Source organism: Mobula birostris, chromosome 4 (genome assembly GCF_030028105.1).
Source record: "Mobula birostris isolate sMobBir1 chromosome 4, sMobBir1.hap1, whole genome shotgun sequence".
Taxonomy (NCBI): domain Eukaryota; kingdom Metazoa; phylum Chordata; class Chondrichthyes; order Myliobatiformes; family Myliobatidae; genus Mobula; species Mobula birostris.
Genome location: NC_092373.1, coordinates 49,598,479 through 49,614,800, shown reverse-complemented (window position 1 = coordinate 49,614,800; position 16,322 = coordinate 49,598,479). Strand labels below are relative to the sequence as shown.

Genomic DNA, 16,322 nt, shown 5'->3' with positions numbered 1-16,322 from the left:
ATGCAACTATCAAAAGTATTCTATGAATGCAGTCCATTACCTGCAAGAGGTGTCTGCATTGATTTTGTTTATTAACGTTCAATCAAAAGAATCAACAGTCTCCAAAACCTGGGCTTCTGTACCTCCCTCTGCAAATGCATCCTTGACTTCCTCATCAGAAGACCACAGTCTGAGCAGATCTGAAGTAACATCTCCTCCTCACTGATAATCAACAACAGCACACTTCAAGGATGTGTACTTAGCCCACCTCTACACCCACGACTCTGTGGCTAGGCACAGCTACAATGCCATCTACAAATTTGCCAATGATACATCTATTGTTGGCAAAATTTCAGATAGTGATGACGGGAGCGAGATAGATCAGCTGGTTGAGCAGTGATGCCACAATAACCTTGCACTCAGTACCTATAAGACTAAGGAATTGATTGTGCACTTCAGGAAGGGGAAGTCGAGGGAACACACAACAGAAGTGGAAAGTGTGAGCAGATTCAAATTCCAGTCAACGTCTCTGATGATCTATTCAGGGCTCAGCATATTTGTGCAATAAAGGCGGCACAACAGTGGTTATATTTCATTAGGAGTTTGAGGAGAATTGGTATGTCACCAAAGACACTTCCATATTTCTACAGAAGTACTGTGGACAGTGTTCTACCTGATTGTATCACCATCTGGTATGGAAGGGTTACTGCACAGGATTAGGAAAAACTGCAGAAACTCTGCCAGCTCCAGCATGGGCACTAATCTCCCCAGCACCCAGGACACCCTCAAAAGGCGACCTCAAAAAGGTGGCATCCATCAATAAGGACCCACATCACCCAGGATATACCCTCTTCTCATTGCTGCCATCAAGGAGGAGATACAGGAGCCTGAACATTTCAGGAACAGCTTCTTCCCTTCACCATCAGATTTCTGAATGGACAATAAATCCATGAACACTATCTCAGTATTTTTCCTCTACTTTTTGCACAGTACTTATTTAATTCCATTTTCTTTTGTTTATACACAGTTGTTTCTGTAAATTGGGCCATTGGTTAATCGAGACAGCCAGTTATTTTGAACAAATCTTAAAGAACAAACACTAATCAAGAAAATAGCCAGGATCCCTACGTTTATTTGGGACTATAGACTATTGCTGTACAGTATCCACCTCGCGTTAGTCATATGCACTTGTGTGGCCATTGACATTACACTGTGCTCAGAGTGAACAGTTTTTAAATATCATCAGTCGTGTATGTTTGTGTTCAGAAAGCAGTGATTTTTGTCACTGATAGTTGGTGAGAAGTAAACAGTAAGACAATTCAGAACTGTTTTGCTCACTGTGACTTGAAGCATTCAGCCTTGGAGCTGCCAGAAAAATGGCTGTGAGTGAAAATGAAATGACTTCACTACTTTAACATGATAGGAACAAAGAAGAACAATCATCTCGAATGTTACAAAGAATATTAAGATTTGGAAGATGCAATCATTGAAAGCATCATAGGAAGGCAGATCATTATCTGCACTAGGTATCTGCGCTGGTTTTATTCAATTAGACAATCAAAAGAACATGGCAGCATGCACTGGATGAATTCCTCTGTAGTTAACTGTTAGAACCAACACACAGTTTTATAGTACTGTAGTAGTAATGGTGGTTTTCTAAATAGTTCTGTAATTCATTTAAATACATAATTTGTTACAAAGTAATTTGTCTTTTTTATTCTTAACTATTTCCATGAAATTTTGGCTAATTGGACAGCCGCATAATTGAGTCAAAACGTACCGGTCCTGATGTGTCTCAATTAACCAGAATTCACTGTATATTTCTTATTGTAATTTATGGTTTTTATTATATATTGCAATATACACAAAAGATTGGAAGCAGCATAGGATTGCGGCAATAAAGAAGGCAAGACAGGGGCTATATTTCATTAGGAGTTTGAGGAGATTTGTTTTATCAACAAAAACTTCTATAAACCTATTGTGGAGCGCACTCAGACTGCCTGTATCACCGTCTGGTATGGTGGTGGAGCTAATGCACAAGATAGAAGTAAGTCGCAGAAATGTGTAAATGTAGTCAGCTCTATCATGGGTAGTAGTCTCCGTTGTATCCAAGACATCTTCAAGGAGCGGTGCCTTAGGAAGACTGTGATAATTATTAAGGACGCCCACCACCCAGGGCATGCCCTCTTCACACTGTTACCATTTGGAAGGAGGTACAGGAGCCCAAAGGCACACACTCATTGACTCAGGAACAGCTTCTTTCCCTCTACCACCCGACTCCTAAATGGACATTGAACCCAAGAACACTACCTCACTACTTTTATTTCTGTTATCTTGCACTACTTATTTTAACTTCACTATTTAATAGACATATGTTTACCTAACATAATTCAGTTTTTTTCTCTATATTTAAGTTTAACATACTGTATATATGTTGGTGATATTAAAACTGATTCTGATTTCACAATGTATGCCAGTACTTCTAAACCTGATTCTGATTCTGATTTTGAATTCCTCTGTCGACAGATTTTAGGAACTAATTCACAGTTTTATAGCACTCCAGTGATGTTGTTAGTATTACAATTTGTTCTTTTTAACTGTTTCTGTGAACCTTCGGCTCATTGGAGCAGCCATTTAATTGGGCCGAAATGTACTGGTATACATACCAGTCCTCATAGAGGGATCAGGAGTGGAGAGAGTGAGCAGCTTCAAGTCCCTGGGTGTCAAGATCTCTGAGGATCTAACCTGGTCCCAACATATCGATGTAGTCATAAAAAAGGCAAGACAGCAGCTATACTTTATAAAGAGTTTGAAGAGATTTGGCATGTCAACAAGTACACTCAAAAACATCTATAGTTTTATGAGGAGAGCATTCTGACAGGCTGCATCACTGTCTGGTATTGGGGGGGGGGGCTACGGCACAGGACCGAAAGAAGCTGCAGAAGGTTGTAAATCTAGTCAGCTCCATCTTGGGTACTAGCCTACAAAGTACCCAGGACATCTTCAGGGAGCGGAGTCTCAGAAAGGCAGCGTCCATTATTAAGGACCTCCAGCACCCAGGGCATGTCCTTTTCTCACTGTTACCATGAGGTAGGAGATGCAGAAGCCTGAAGGGACACACACAGCAATTCAGGAACAGCTTCTTCCCCTCTGCCATCTGATTCCCAAATGAACTTTGAATCTTTGGACACTACCTCACTTTAAAATATACAGTATTTCTGTTTTTGCACTTTTAAAAATCTATTCAATATACATGTTTGATTTACTTGTTTATTTATTATTATTATTATTTTACTCTGCTAGATTATGTATTGCATTGAACTGCTGCTGCTAAGTTAACAAATTTCATGTCACATGCCGGTGATAATAAACCTGATTCTGATTCTTCAGGTCTCGATGTGTCCCAATTAAGTGGAATCCACTGTATATATATTTCTTATTGTAATTTATAGTTTTTTAAGTATTGTACGCACGGCTGCTGCAAAACGACAAATTTTATGACATATGAAGGTGGTATCAAATCAGTTTCTTAATCTGATTCATGGGCCTAAAGTTCAAGGGCATCAGCTCAAAAAAAATATTTCAGGTCCTTGTGAGGTTTTGCATGTGATCATCCAGGATGTGCATTTATTGGTAAACATGAATCGAAAGAACATGCATCATATTTGCACTAACACCCTGGAGCTCTCTTCCTTGCAGTTATCAGTAGAGAATAGGGTAAGTGCAGAATGCCATGTGAGGGAAGACAATGGACTAACTGATACCTCCACAACCAGAACACAAACTGAGCTCTGCAGCCTACTAGAAACTGAATGGAGCAGAGCTCCTCATGGATTTATTGTAGTGTCACAGTACCAGCTTTGCACTCAACGTCAGTAAGATCAAGGAATTGATTGTGGACTTCAGGAAGGGGAAGTCAAGAGAACAAACACCAGTCCTCACCCCCAGAGGTCAGCAGTGGAAGGGCTGAGCAACTTCAAGTTCCTGGGTGTCGATATCTCTTAAGGTCCATCTTAGCCCAGCATATTAATGTAATTATGAAGAAGGCACACAGGTGACTGGATTTCATTAGGAGTTCGAGGAGATTTGGTACATCACCAAAGACTAGCAAATATCTACAGTTGTACCATAGAGGGCATTCTGAGTCGTTAGATCACTGGAGGTGCCAATGCAAAGGATCAGAAAAAGCCTCAGAGGGTTGTTAACTCAGCTGGCTCCATCATGGGCATTGGTCCTCCCACCATCAAGGACATCTTCAAAAAGCAATTCCTCAAGGCGGCAGCATTCATCGTGAAGGAGTTTCAGCTTCCAGGAAATGCTCTCTTCTCATTACCTCCATAAATGAGGAGATACAGGAGATTGCAGACACAAACTCAACATTTTAGGAACAGCTTCTTTCCTTCCTCTATCAAATTTCTAAATGATCCCTGAACCCTTGGCCCTCACTATTCTCCTCTCTTTTTGCTCTATTTTGTGCTATACATTCTTATTGTAATTTATAGTATTTCACGTATTGCACTGCCTTAAAACTACAAATTTCATGACAGATGCCAGCGATAGAAAGCCGATTCTGCTTCTGATCCATGACGTTCCACTGTACACTGGAAGAAGACATTTATTTTCATGCAGGTGGACAAAAATTGTTGTATTATGTATAATAAAAACAATGTGCCATTACGTGCCCAGTATTAACACATAGAATCATATGGATAGCCCTGTAAAATTATCTGAAAAAACTGTGGCTATTTTTCCCTTCTTGTACTTAGATTGTACAAGCTGTTGTGCTGTAACTTTTGTTGTAATATATTCCAACAGTAACATCCTGTACTCGGGCCTATCGCGATATGGGTTAGAAATGGAGGGGTCAAAGTACTAGAGAGAGGAAATATTAAACACAGTGTAATTGAGTTATAGAATAAGGAGGGGTCCAGAAGGGGTCAAGCGAAGAAAGTAAAGAATGATGAAAAGGTAACAGGATCATCACTGGAACAACAGTTAAAACGTGCAAATTAATACAAAAACGATGGTGGTGCAGATGTACTGCCTCAGATGGCCAGAGACCCAGGTTCAATTGTCATCTTAGGTACTGTCTATGTAGAGTTTGCATGTTCTCCTCATGAATATGCGAGCTTCCACTAAATGCTGCTATTTAAACCCACATCCTAAATACATGAGGGTTGGTGGATTAATTGCCCCTAGTGGAGGTAAGTAAGAGGGCCTAAAGGGAGATAATGAGAATGTGGGAAGCATACAAACTAGTTTATATGAAGCTTATGGGGACTTTGTAAACAGACGAAGAGAAAGTGTAGTAGGAGAGGCTCTGTAGAAATCTGGGACGAAACCACCTCATGGATACATGGCAACGTCTAGGTTTGTTGTGCATAGTAAGCCATAGGCTACCCAAAAGACATCATATCAGTGGGTGTTCACTCACTGTCTCAAATCTGAATCTGCAAGAAGACCAAGAAGTGGAAAATTAATTATAAACCAGCAGAGGTCAGCAGTCACTTCAGTGTTAGGAATGCACATAGAGAATCTATGATGCTGTTACTGAAACAAGATACATACATTATTGTTAATTGAATATTTCAGTAAAATTTGAATAATATTATAAATATATTGTTTGATTAAGTGTTCTTTGTTACATAATTCATTACAGGCTATATGTAAGGTAAATAAATGGCATATGTCATTATGCCACATATGTGAACGCCTCACTAAAGTAAAAATCTAAGTGTACATATTCTCACAGGCTCCTGGGTTTTTCTTCCAATTAGTTGTATGTTTTGGAGTTACAAAACATAACAGTGGTGTTGAGGAAGTTTCAAACAAACCCAAGACAACTACCTTCCCATTGAAGAGCAGTGAGACGTTTGAGTTTTAAAAAAAAGCACAGCACAGTTTTTCTTCAGAAGGGGGAGAGAAAAACAATTGAGTTAAAAATAAAGGCAGGAAACAGATGAAATTCACGGGCTCCTAAACTATGAGGACCGGGAGATGATAATAATAATAAATAAATGAAAGTACAGAAATTGCTGGCTATGTGGGAAAGATAGACACATTTGACTGCACAACAGATATCTGGATTATGTATACTGAGCGAATTGAGCAGTATTTTGAAGCAAATTAAATAGCCAATGAAAAGCGCAACTGAGTGCAATAAGTGGAAGAGCATATAGTTTGTCTATAAGTTTGACTCTTCCAACCAAACCAGCCAAAAGTTTTTGCTGATATTGTGGAAGTAATGCAGAAACATTGAGAACTGAAACCACAGTTGATTGCAGAACACTTGATTGAAGAAATTGTCCGAACATTGCCAGTTCAGTGATGGGGGTTAACGATGCACTGAGAGGTCGTTTAATTTGCAGAATCTTACAAAAAAAATCAAAAATAGCTCCTAAATGGAGCACAACTCACATTTAAAAGAGCAGTAGAAATTGCTGTATCAATGGAAACAGCAGACAGAGACACAACTGTGTTGTAATCAGGAATGAAAGTGAGCTCAAACAAAATGACATCTGAACAGAAACCTGCCTGGCTGGACAAATTGCATTACCATTGTGACAGGGACAGACAAACACCAGACCAATGCATGTTTAAATGCAAAACTTGCAAATAATGCAACACAGTAGGACACTAATAGCATGTTTGGCAGACAAAAATAAATGGACTGCACAGGGAAGAGAAAAAGACAAAAAGTCAAGTTGCAGTTTCAAAAAGAGCACTAATATGCACGCTGTTGGTGAAAATTCTGATAATGATAAGAATGTCACAGGATTGGTAGCCGTGAGATTTACAAATGTGAAAACTAACCATAGGCAAGCAATATGACTTACACCAGAAGTGAACAGCAAATTTATTAAAGGGGAATTGGACACTGGCTCAGCTATTTCAGTCATTCATCAAAAGGAGTTTGAATGGCATTTCAAAGATGCTGAACTGAAACCTGTGGATATTCAACTAAGAACTTATACCGGAGAAAAGATAACTCCTGTGGGAATGATATTCATAACAGAGAAATACAATAACCAACAAACCACATTGGTCTTGTATGTGGTAAAAACAGGAAGCCAGTATTGTGGGCTGTGATGGGCTGAGACGGGCTGAGACAACTACAACTTGATTGGAGATCCATCCACCATTAGCATGCCATATCCCCAGTAATAGAGTCAACTGAAAGGGAATTAAGAAAGTTACTGGATGGTGCGACAGAAGTGTTCAAGGATGGCAATGGAAAACACAGACAAATCAAGGGTAAAATAGTGTTACATGAAAATGCCACATCCAAGCTTTACAAAGCCTGTCCAGTTCCTTAATAAGATCCATGATAAAGTAGCCAGCAAGCTAGGTTGCATGGAGGCTGCAATAGACACAATGAGCTGGAGGAGCTCAGCCAGTCAGGCAGCATCTATGGATGGGAATAAACAGTTTATGTCTTGGGCTGAGACCCTTCTTCAGGACTTGAAAGGAAGGGGAAAGAAGGCAGGTTAAGAAGGTGGGAGGAGGAGAGAAAGAAGTACAAGGCAGCAGGTGATAGGTAAAACCCAGAGATGGGTTGGGGGTGAAGTAAAGAGCTGGGAAGTTAATTGGTAGAACAAATGAAGGGCTGGAGAAGGGAAATCTGATAGGAGAGGACAGAAGACCATGGAAGAAAGGGAAGAGGGAGGAGCACCAGAGGGAGGTGATGGACAGGTAAGGAGATAAGGTGTGAGAGGGAAACAAGAATGGGGAATGATGAAGAAGAGAAGGGGAGGGGCCATTACAGGAAGTTCAAGAAATTGACGTTCATGTCATCAGGTTGGTGGCTACCCAGATGGAATACAAGATGTTGCTCCTCCAACCTGAGTGTGGCTTCATCTACTGTCCTGTGACAGCAGAAGAGGCCACGAACTGACATGTCAGAATGGGAATGTGAAGTAAAATTGAAATGGGTGGTCACCAGAAGATCCCGCTTTTCATGGCGGGTGGAGTAAGGTGCTCGATGAAGCAGTCTCCCAATCTACATTGGGTCTCAACAAAATATAGGGGGCCACACTAGGGGCACCAGATACAGTAGATGACCCCAACAGACTCTCAGGTGAAGGGTTGCCTCTTCTGGAAGGACTGTTTGGGGCCCTGAATAGTAGTGAGGGAGGAGTAGGGGCAGGTGTGGCACTTGTTCCACTTGTTCAGCTTGCAAGGATAAGGGCCAGGAGAAAGATTAGTGGGGTTGGATGAGTGGACAAGGAAGTCATGTAGTGAGCAATCCCTGTGGACAGTGGAAAATGGTTGGGGAGGAAGATATGCTTGGTGGTGAGATCCAGTTGGAGATGGCAGAAGTTACAGAAAATAGTCCCCTGGATGTGGAGGCTGGTGGGGTGGTAGGTGAAGACGAGGAACCCTATCCCTGGTGTGGGTGAGGGAGAATGGGGAGAGGACAGATGTGCATGAAATGGAAGAGATGTGAGTGAGGGCTGTGTTAATGGTGGAGGAAGGGAAGCCCCTTTCTTTGAAGAAGGAGGACCTCTTAGTTGTTCTGGAATGAGAAGTCTTATCCTGAAAATAAATGAGGCAGAGATGGAGGAACAGAGAAAGGGGAATGACATATTTACAAGTGACGGGGTGGGAAGAGGAATAGTAAAGATAGGTGTGAGAGTCAGTGAGTTTATAAAAGATCAGTAGATAGTCTGTCTCCAGAGATGGAGAGAGAGAGATCAAGAAAGCGAAGAATTCTTTCCAAGGCTGAATGGAGCCAATGGCAATGCTAATGGTCCCAGTAGCCAAGAAGAAAGGGTCTGTCAGGATCTGTGGTGATTTTAAGGTCACCATCAACCCAGTACTGAAAGTAGATCAATATCTCTGCTCAGGATAGGATATCTTTGCCAATACTTCTGGAGGGAAACATGTCAGTAAAGTGGACTTAGTTGAGGCCTACCTACAAATGGAGATAGAAGAAGAGTCCAAAATATTTCTCACCATAAATACTCATAAAGGGCTTTCTTGCTATAATAGGCTTATTTTTGGAATAGCATCTGCTCCTGCACTCTGACAGAAAGCTATGGACCAGGTGCTACAAGGCTGCCCAGGCACTCAGTGTCACCTCGATGACATCATTGTTACTGGTAAGGATGACAAGGAACATCTCCCAAATCTCAGAACGGTACTTAAAAGATTAGAAGATTATGGGGTTAGAGCACAATGTAACAAGTGTGAGCTCTTTATTCCAAACATCACTTACGGTGGTCACACCATCAACACACAAGGTTTACACATATGTGCAGAGAAAATTCATGCCATGGTGGATGCCCCAATTGACGCGTTATAATTGCAGCCCTTTTTAAGAACTTGTCAATGTTTGTTACTATAACAGGTTCTTGCCAAACTTGGCTACTGTGCTCCATCCCTTGAACTCATTACTATAGATCAGGAAGAAGTAGCAACGGACAAAACAGTGTGAGATGGATTTCCAAAAGACAAAGGAAATGGTGACAGCAGACACTGTACTCACACGTTATGATCCACCTCATCCAGTAAAGCTTGCCTGTGACACCTCGCTTTATGTATTTGGTAGGTGCAGTCAAGTCACATGTTATGTGTGATTGAAATGATCAGCCTACAGCCTTTGCATCACGTTCCCTTACCACGCAGAGAAAAATTGCACACAAATTTATAGAGAGGTCTTGAGTCTAGTTTGGGGTGTAAAATATTTCAACTAATACCTATATGGGAGAGAGTTTACCCTCATTACTGATTGTCAACCACTAGTGTCCATTTTCAACCCACAGAAGAGTGTTCCACTAACAATAGCAGCACAAATGCAGAGTTGGGCTCTGCTTCTTGGAGGACACAATTACAAGATCAAATTCAAGAGGACAAGCAGCTGAGACAAATTGAGAGATCAACAAACAAAGAGGTTCGATGTTTCATTCCTGAACAAGCAGTCCTGGTGAAGGAGATTGTTTCACAGCCACGGCTCTCACATGCTAAGCAGAGTGACCCCCCTCCCCACCCCCTGTCAAAAAGGATGTTATCCCACAAGTGTAAGAAATCCTCCACAGTGATTAAAACTTTAGGCCTGAATGGGAAAATTTTGAATTTACTGTGCTGTGGATGTGTCTCTCAGAGTTGTATTGTTATATTATATAGCATATTGTGTGCATATAGGAGCATTGTGTATTTAGTATTTCTGTCATATTTGAGTAATATTGTAAGTATATTGTTTGATTAAGCATTCTTTGTTACATAATCCTTTGAGTTTTATGTAAAAGTACATGAATGACATACATCGTTACGCCACTATGACAAATGTGCATGTCTCACAAAAATAAAAAAAACTGAATGTACACATTCTCCTGGGCTTTTTCAAATAGTGTAATGTTTTGGAGTTACAAAACATAACACACATGACAGTAAAAAATTACGGTATCAGTGAAGGTGAAGCAACTGCAGAGTAAAGAAGGAACAAATGAGTAGTGGCTCATTGAACTCAGTCCTGCAAAGAATCATTCTAAGGGATGAAGGGAAAGAAAACAGGAAACAACAGAGCAAATGCAGCAACAATGCAGAAGAATCCTGTGGGAAGCAAGAAATGAATTTGCTGGGGCCCTGGTTTCTTCTTATTTGTTCACCACAAGTGAGGATAGCTAATATTCCTTCATTTAAGCAGGGCCACAAGCCAGGTTACTGCAGACTGATGAGCCTTATAATCAGTCATAGGGGAAGTGGTGGAGAAAATTTGAAGGGACAGGGTTTACGTTCATTTGAAAATACACCGACTGATTAGGGAGAGTCAGTATGGTTTAATGAAGAGGAAATTGTTCTCAGTAGTTTGATTGAGCTTCCTGAGGAAGTAAAGAAATTGATGAAGACAGGAGTGGTTTATGTTGCCTGTATGGACTTCAGAAAGGCATTCGACAAGTCCCCATGCGGTGGGTTGAAAAGATTAATGCACATGGGATCAAAGGTGAGCTACTAATTGGATCCAAAATTGGCTTGGTGATAGAAAACAAAAGGGATCTGTGGTAGAATGGTTTTCTGATCAGAATTAGGACTTTTGTTGCTTGTGGTATATATTAATGACATAGGTGCGAATGCTGGAGGAGAGACTAATCAGTTTGTGAATCACATGAAAATTGTTGGAGCTGTGAACAGCAAGGAAGGTTGTCTAAGACTACAACAGGATAGTAATCAGTTGAAGAGTTGAGCAGAAAGTTGGCAGATGATATTTAATCCCAACGATGTAAGATGATGCATTTTGATAAGACAAATAAAGAAATATTAAGTTTATTTATCACATGTACATCAAAACTTTGAAACATACAGTTGAATGCATTGTTTGTGTCAATGACAAAAAACACAGTCCAAATATGTGCTGGGGCAGACCGCAAGTGCTTCCGGCACCAACACAGTATGCCCACAACCCACGAGCCTTTCCCAAGCTGTATGTCTTTGGAAAGTGGGAGGAAACCGGAGCACCCAGAGGAAACCAACGTGGTCACAGGAAGAACTGCTTACAGAGCAACAGAAATTGAACACCAATCACTACAGCTGTCAAGTGTTGCTGCCCTAAAGGCAATGAGGGTACAACAGTGTATCCTGAAGGTGACAACGCAGGCTGTTAGACCATAAAGAAGGTGCATGCTTACCTGCATAGGCTGCAGCTACTGAAACTCTACTAAACATTGATTAGAGTGCACTGACTGCTGTATGCAGTTCTGGTCACTACCATAGAGGGCGCAGTCATAGGGTGACAGGTAGGAGATGTGAAGGTTTTAGCGGTAATTCCACTCACTAACCACTGCACCCCGGTTATTATCTGGAACTTGCTGCGAGAGTAGATAGTGGAATTAGATACAATTATGATGTTTAAGAGACAAACACAAGAGGTTCTGCAGATGCTGGAAATCCAGAGTAACATGCACAAAATGCTGGAGGAACTCAGCAGGTCAGGCAGCATCTATGGACAGGAATAAACAGTCGACATTTCAAGCAGATAACCTTCAACACGACTGGAAAGGAATGGGGAAGAAGCCAAAATAAGGAGGTGGGGGGAAGGGGGGAGGAGTAAAAGTTGGCATGGGATAGGTGTGTCCTAGTGAGGGGGAAGGTGGGTGAGTGGGGTAGGGGGTGGTGAAAAGTTGGGAGGTGATAGCTGGAAAGGGCAAAGGGCTGAGAAAGAAAGAATCTGATAGGAGAGGAGAGTGGACCATAGGAGAAGAGGAAGGAGGAGGGGCACCTGAGGGAGGTGATAGGAAGGTGAGAAGAGAATCTTACCCCTCAATTTACCAGCAAGTACACCACCAGATGTTGTAATAATTATGTGCTGCTCAATCAGGTCACCTGTGATTAACACAAGAGTATAACCACTCCATATACAACAAACTTGCTATCTTCCTGGAACCCCTTACTTCCAGTAAGATAGCGCCATTAGTGAAAGATGGCCAGCACTACCAAAGGTGACATCTTCAAGCTGATTCATGAAGCCATTCCTTTCACTTCTTTTATATCTTTTTTTAAAAAAATTCAGATATGGTTCTGAACTGTTAGAACCGATTCACAAACAAGAGAAAATCTGCAGATGCTGGAAATCCGAAATCCGAGCAACACACACAAAGTGCTGGGGGAACTCAGCAGGCCAGGCAGCATCGATGGAAAAAAGTGCAGTCGACGTTTTGGGCCAGGTGCCAAGGGCGAGCAAGTGTTCAGTGCTGTCTACCAGCCTCTCCACCACTGCTGCCGGAGAAGGTGTCTGCATCTGGTGATCTTGCTTCCTGCTCCAGAGGGAAGGTCCTCGAGTTTGAATGATCTTTCTCTCCCTCGATGCTGTCAGCGGATGGTGCCAGAGCAAAGTTTAATCGATGTGGATTGTGGATTTTGACTAATTCAGTGTTATGATGTGTTCTAGTTTCTAGTTCTAATTCTGGTCGCTCTTTTTCGTTACTACTTTTGGGCAATTATTGAATTAGGGTAGCCTGCAGATAACGAGCAGAGTTGAACTGTACTGAAACACGTCTTTAGATGTTGTGTTTTATAATCCGTGGTTTTGCTCATTTTCTTTAATGCTGTTTGTGCAATTTTTTTTTGTGTGGGGGGGAGGGGGGTTTTGAAGCTTGATGTTTTTCTTTGAATGGTTCCAAGGTTCTTCTTTGTTTTGTGACTGTGGGGAAAATGTATTTTGAATTGAATTGAATGGCAACTGTTTGTGATCAGCTCTGATCAAGTAGTCCCATTTAGGCTACAGCTGAAATCCATAGTCACAGCCATGGGTTCTTCAGTAAGAAGCATCTTAGTACGTCAAAAATCTATCGATACTCAAAATTGACGAACCTTGGACAACCGACTCAGCAAGTACAGTTCCCCTTTAAGAAAATGGAAGTGTGGAAAGCAGGCTGGTCTGCAGAGGCCTTCGACTTTCACTCCCAGCTACCCTGCTGGTGAATGTACAATCCCTGGAAAACAACATTGAAGACCTCAGAGTGTCATTGCCATACTAGAGGAGCATCAGGGGCTGCTGTGCACGTTGCTTCATTGAAACATGGCTATCCCCTGCCATTTTGGACACAGAGCTGCAGCTCAGTGGCTTCACCATTCTCAGCAAAGAAAGGACAGCTCAGTCTTTTGAAGACAGAAGAGCTGGAATATGCTTTATGTTTAACTTACTGTGATGTACCAACATGGCAGTTCTTTCTCAGTCCCGTCCAACTGATCTGGAACATTTAACAGTGAAATGTTGTCCATTTTATCTGCCAAGGGAGTTTTCTGCCTTCATTCTGGTAATGGCATACATTCCACCTCAGGCCAATGTCAGGCACGTACTGGAGGAAATGAACAACATAATCAGTGCACCCTGATAGATTTCAACCAGACCATTTTGAATAAGTCTATCCAACATATCATCTGTGGAACCAGGGGAGCCAACACACTTGACCACTTTTATACCAAAATCAAAAATATTTACCACGCAACACACATCAAAGTTGCTGGTGAACGCAGCAGGCCAGGCAGCATCTCTAGGAAGAGGTACAGTCGACGTTTGGGCCAGGCAGCATCTCTAGGAAGAGGTACAGTCGACATTTCGGGCCGAGACCCTTCGTCAGGACGAAGGGTCTCGGCCCGAAATGTCAACTGTACCCCTTCCTAGAGATGCTGCCTGGCCTGCTGTGTTCACCAGCAACTTTGATGTGTGTTGCTTGAATTTCCAGCATCTGCAGAACTCCTCGTGTTTACGTATTTACCACACCATCCCACGTCTACATTTTGTAAAGTCTGATCACCTGGCTGTACTTCTACTCCCGGCAGATAGGCAAAGACTAAGGACCCCAGTACCAGTGGTGAGGACCAAGGAGGTTATAAGTCAAAGTAAAATTTATTATCAGACTACATACATGTCACCACATACAACCCTGAGATTCCTTTTCTGCAGGCATACTTAACAAATTTACAGAGCAGTATCTGTAACCAGGATCAATGGATATTAAACTGTGTAAATGCAGATACAAATAAATAGCAATAAATAACGAGTATGAAATAACAAGATAAAAGAGTCCTTAAACGAGTGCAGTTACCCCCTTTTGTTCAGGAGTCTAGTAACTGTCCTTGAACCTGGTGGTGCGGGTCCTGAGGCATTTGTATCTTCTACATGACAGCAGCAGAAAGAAAAGTGCATGGCCTGGGTGGTGAGGATCTCTGATGATGGATGCTGCTTTATTATGGCAATGTTTCATGTACTGCAGATGTGCTCAATGGTTGGGAGGATTTTACTAGGCCGAACGTACTACTTTTTGTCGGATTTTCTGCTCAAAGGCATTGGTGTTCCCATACCAGGCCATGATGCAGCCAGTCAGCACCCATTCCACGGCACATTTACAGAAGTTTGCCAAGGTTTTCAATGATGCGCCGAATCTCCGCAGACCCCTGAGGAAGTAGAGGTGCTATCGTGCTTTCTTAGCAATTATATATATATATATGATGGGTCCAGGACAGGTCCTCTGAGATGGTAGACACCCAGGAATTTAAAGTTACCAACCCTCTCTACCTCTGATCCTCCAATGAGTACTGGCTCATGGACCTCTCGTTTCCCTCTCAAGTCTACAATCAATTCCTTGGTCTTATTGATAGTGAGAGGTTGTTGTTATTACACCACTCATCCAATTTTCAATCTCCCTCCTGTATGTTGATTCATCAGCAGCTTTGATACTGCCCACAACAGTGGTGCTCTCAGCAAATTTGTATATGTTGCTGGAGCTGTATTTAGCCACACAGTCACAGGTGTAAAGTGTGTAGAGCAGGGGTCTAAGTACACAGCCCTGAGGTGTTCCTGTGCTGATGGAGATTGTGGAAGTGTTTTTGTCAATCTGGACAGACTGGGGTCTACGTGAGAAAATCCAGATTCCATTTGCACAAGGGAGTATTGAAACCCTGATCTTGGATTAGTTTTGAGAGGATGATAGTATTAAATACTGAGCTGTAATCGATAAAGAGAATCCAGATGTACGCATCTTTGCTGTCCAAATGTTCCGAGGCTGTGTGAAGAGCCAACCAGATAGCATCTGCTGTAAACCTGTTGCTTTGGTTGGCGAATTGGAGTGGATCCAAGTCACTACCCAGCCAGGAGCTGATGTACTTCAACACCAGCCTCTCAAAACACTTCATCATGTGGATGTAAGTGCTACTGGGTGATAGTCATTTAGACAGGTTACCCTGTTCTTCCTGGGCACCAGTAGAATTGAAACCTGCTTGAAACAGGTGGATACCACACACTGCTGGAGTAAGAGGTTGAAGCTATCTGTGAATTCACCAACCAGGTCTTCATTACTTGGCCAGGTACCCCGTTCGGATGGGATGCTTTCCTTGGATTCACTCTCAGGAAGGAAGCCCGCATGTCATCTTCAGAAACTGAGACCAAAGGAACATCCGGAGACATGGGGATACGCAACGGTTCGTCCCTGTTCTGGTGGTCAAAGTGAGCATAGAAGGCATTGAGCTCATCTGGAAGTGAAGTTCTGCTGTCCCCTAGGTTGCAAGATACAACTTTTTACGAGGTTATGGCATTCAAATCCCGCCACAGCTGTTGATTATCCCTTGTTGATTCCAGTCTAGTCCAGAATCTCCACTTCACCCAAGAGATGGCTTTCCGGAGATCATACCTGCACCTCCTGTAGCATTCTTGATCTCCAGACTTGAATGCCTCTGATCTAGCTTTCAGCAGATTCCAGATTTCATTGTTGATCCAGGGCTTCTCATTGGGAAACACCCCGAATGATTTTTGTGGGGGCACACTCATCCACAGCTGTTTGAATAAAGTCAGTAATGACTCTGGAGTAGTCATTCAGGGCATCAGATGAGTTCTTGAACACAGTCCAGTC

At 42.1% G+C, this 16,322-nt stretch overlaps 1 protein-coding gene across 1 annotated transcript in view; it reads left to right on the top strand.

The window, feature by feature from the left end:
- Positions 1–10,894: 10,894 nt before the first annotated feature.
- The window catches only part of pde6d (phosphodiesterase 6D, cGMP-specific, rod, delta), a 90,983-nt gene continuing 85,555 nt past the window's right edge, over positions 10,895–16,322 (top strand). Inside the window, exon 1 of the mRNA XM_072255314.1 lies at positions 10,895–10,921. Coding sequence (XP_072111415.1) covers positions 10,904–10,921 — 18 coding nt within the window. The 5' untranslated portion in view covers positions 10,895–10,903. The remainder of the gene's footprint in view (positions 10,922–16,322) is intronic.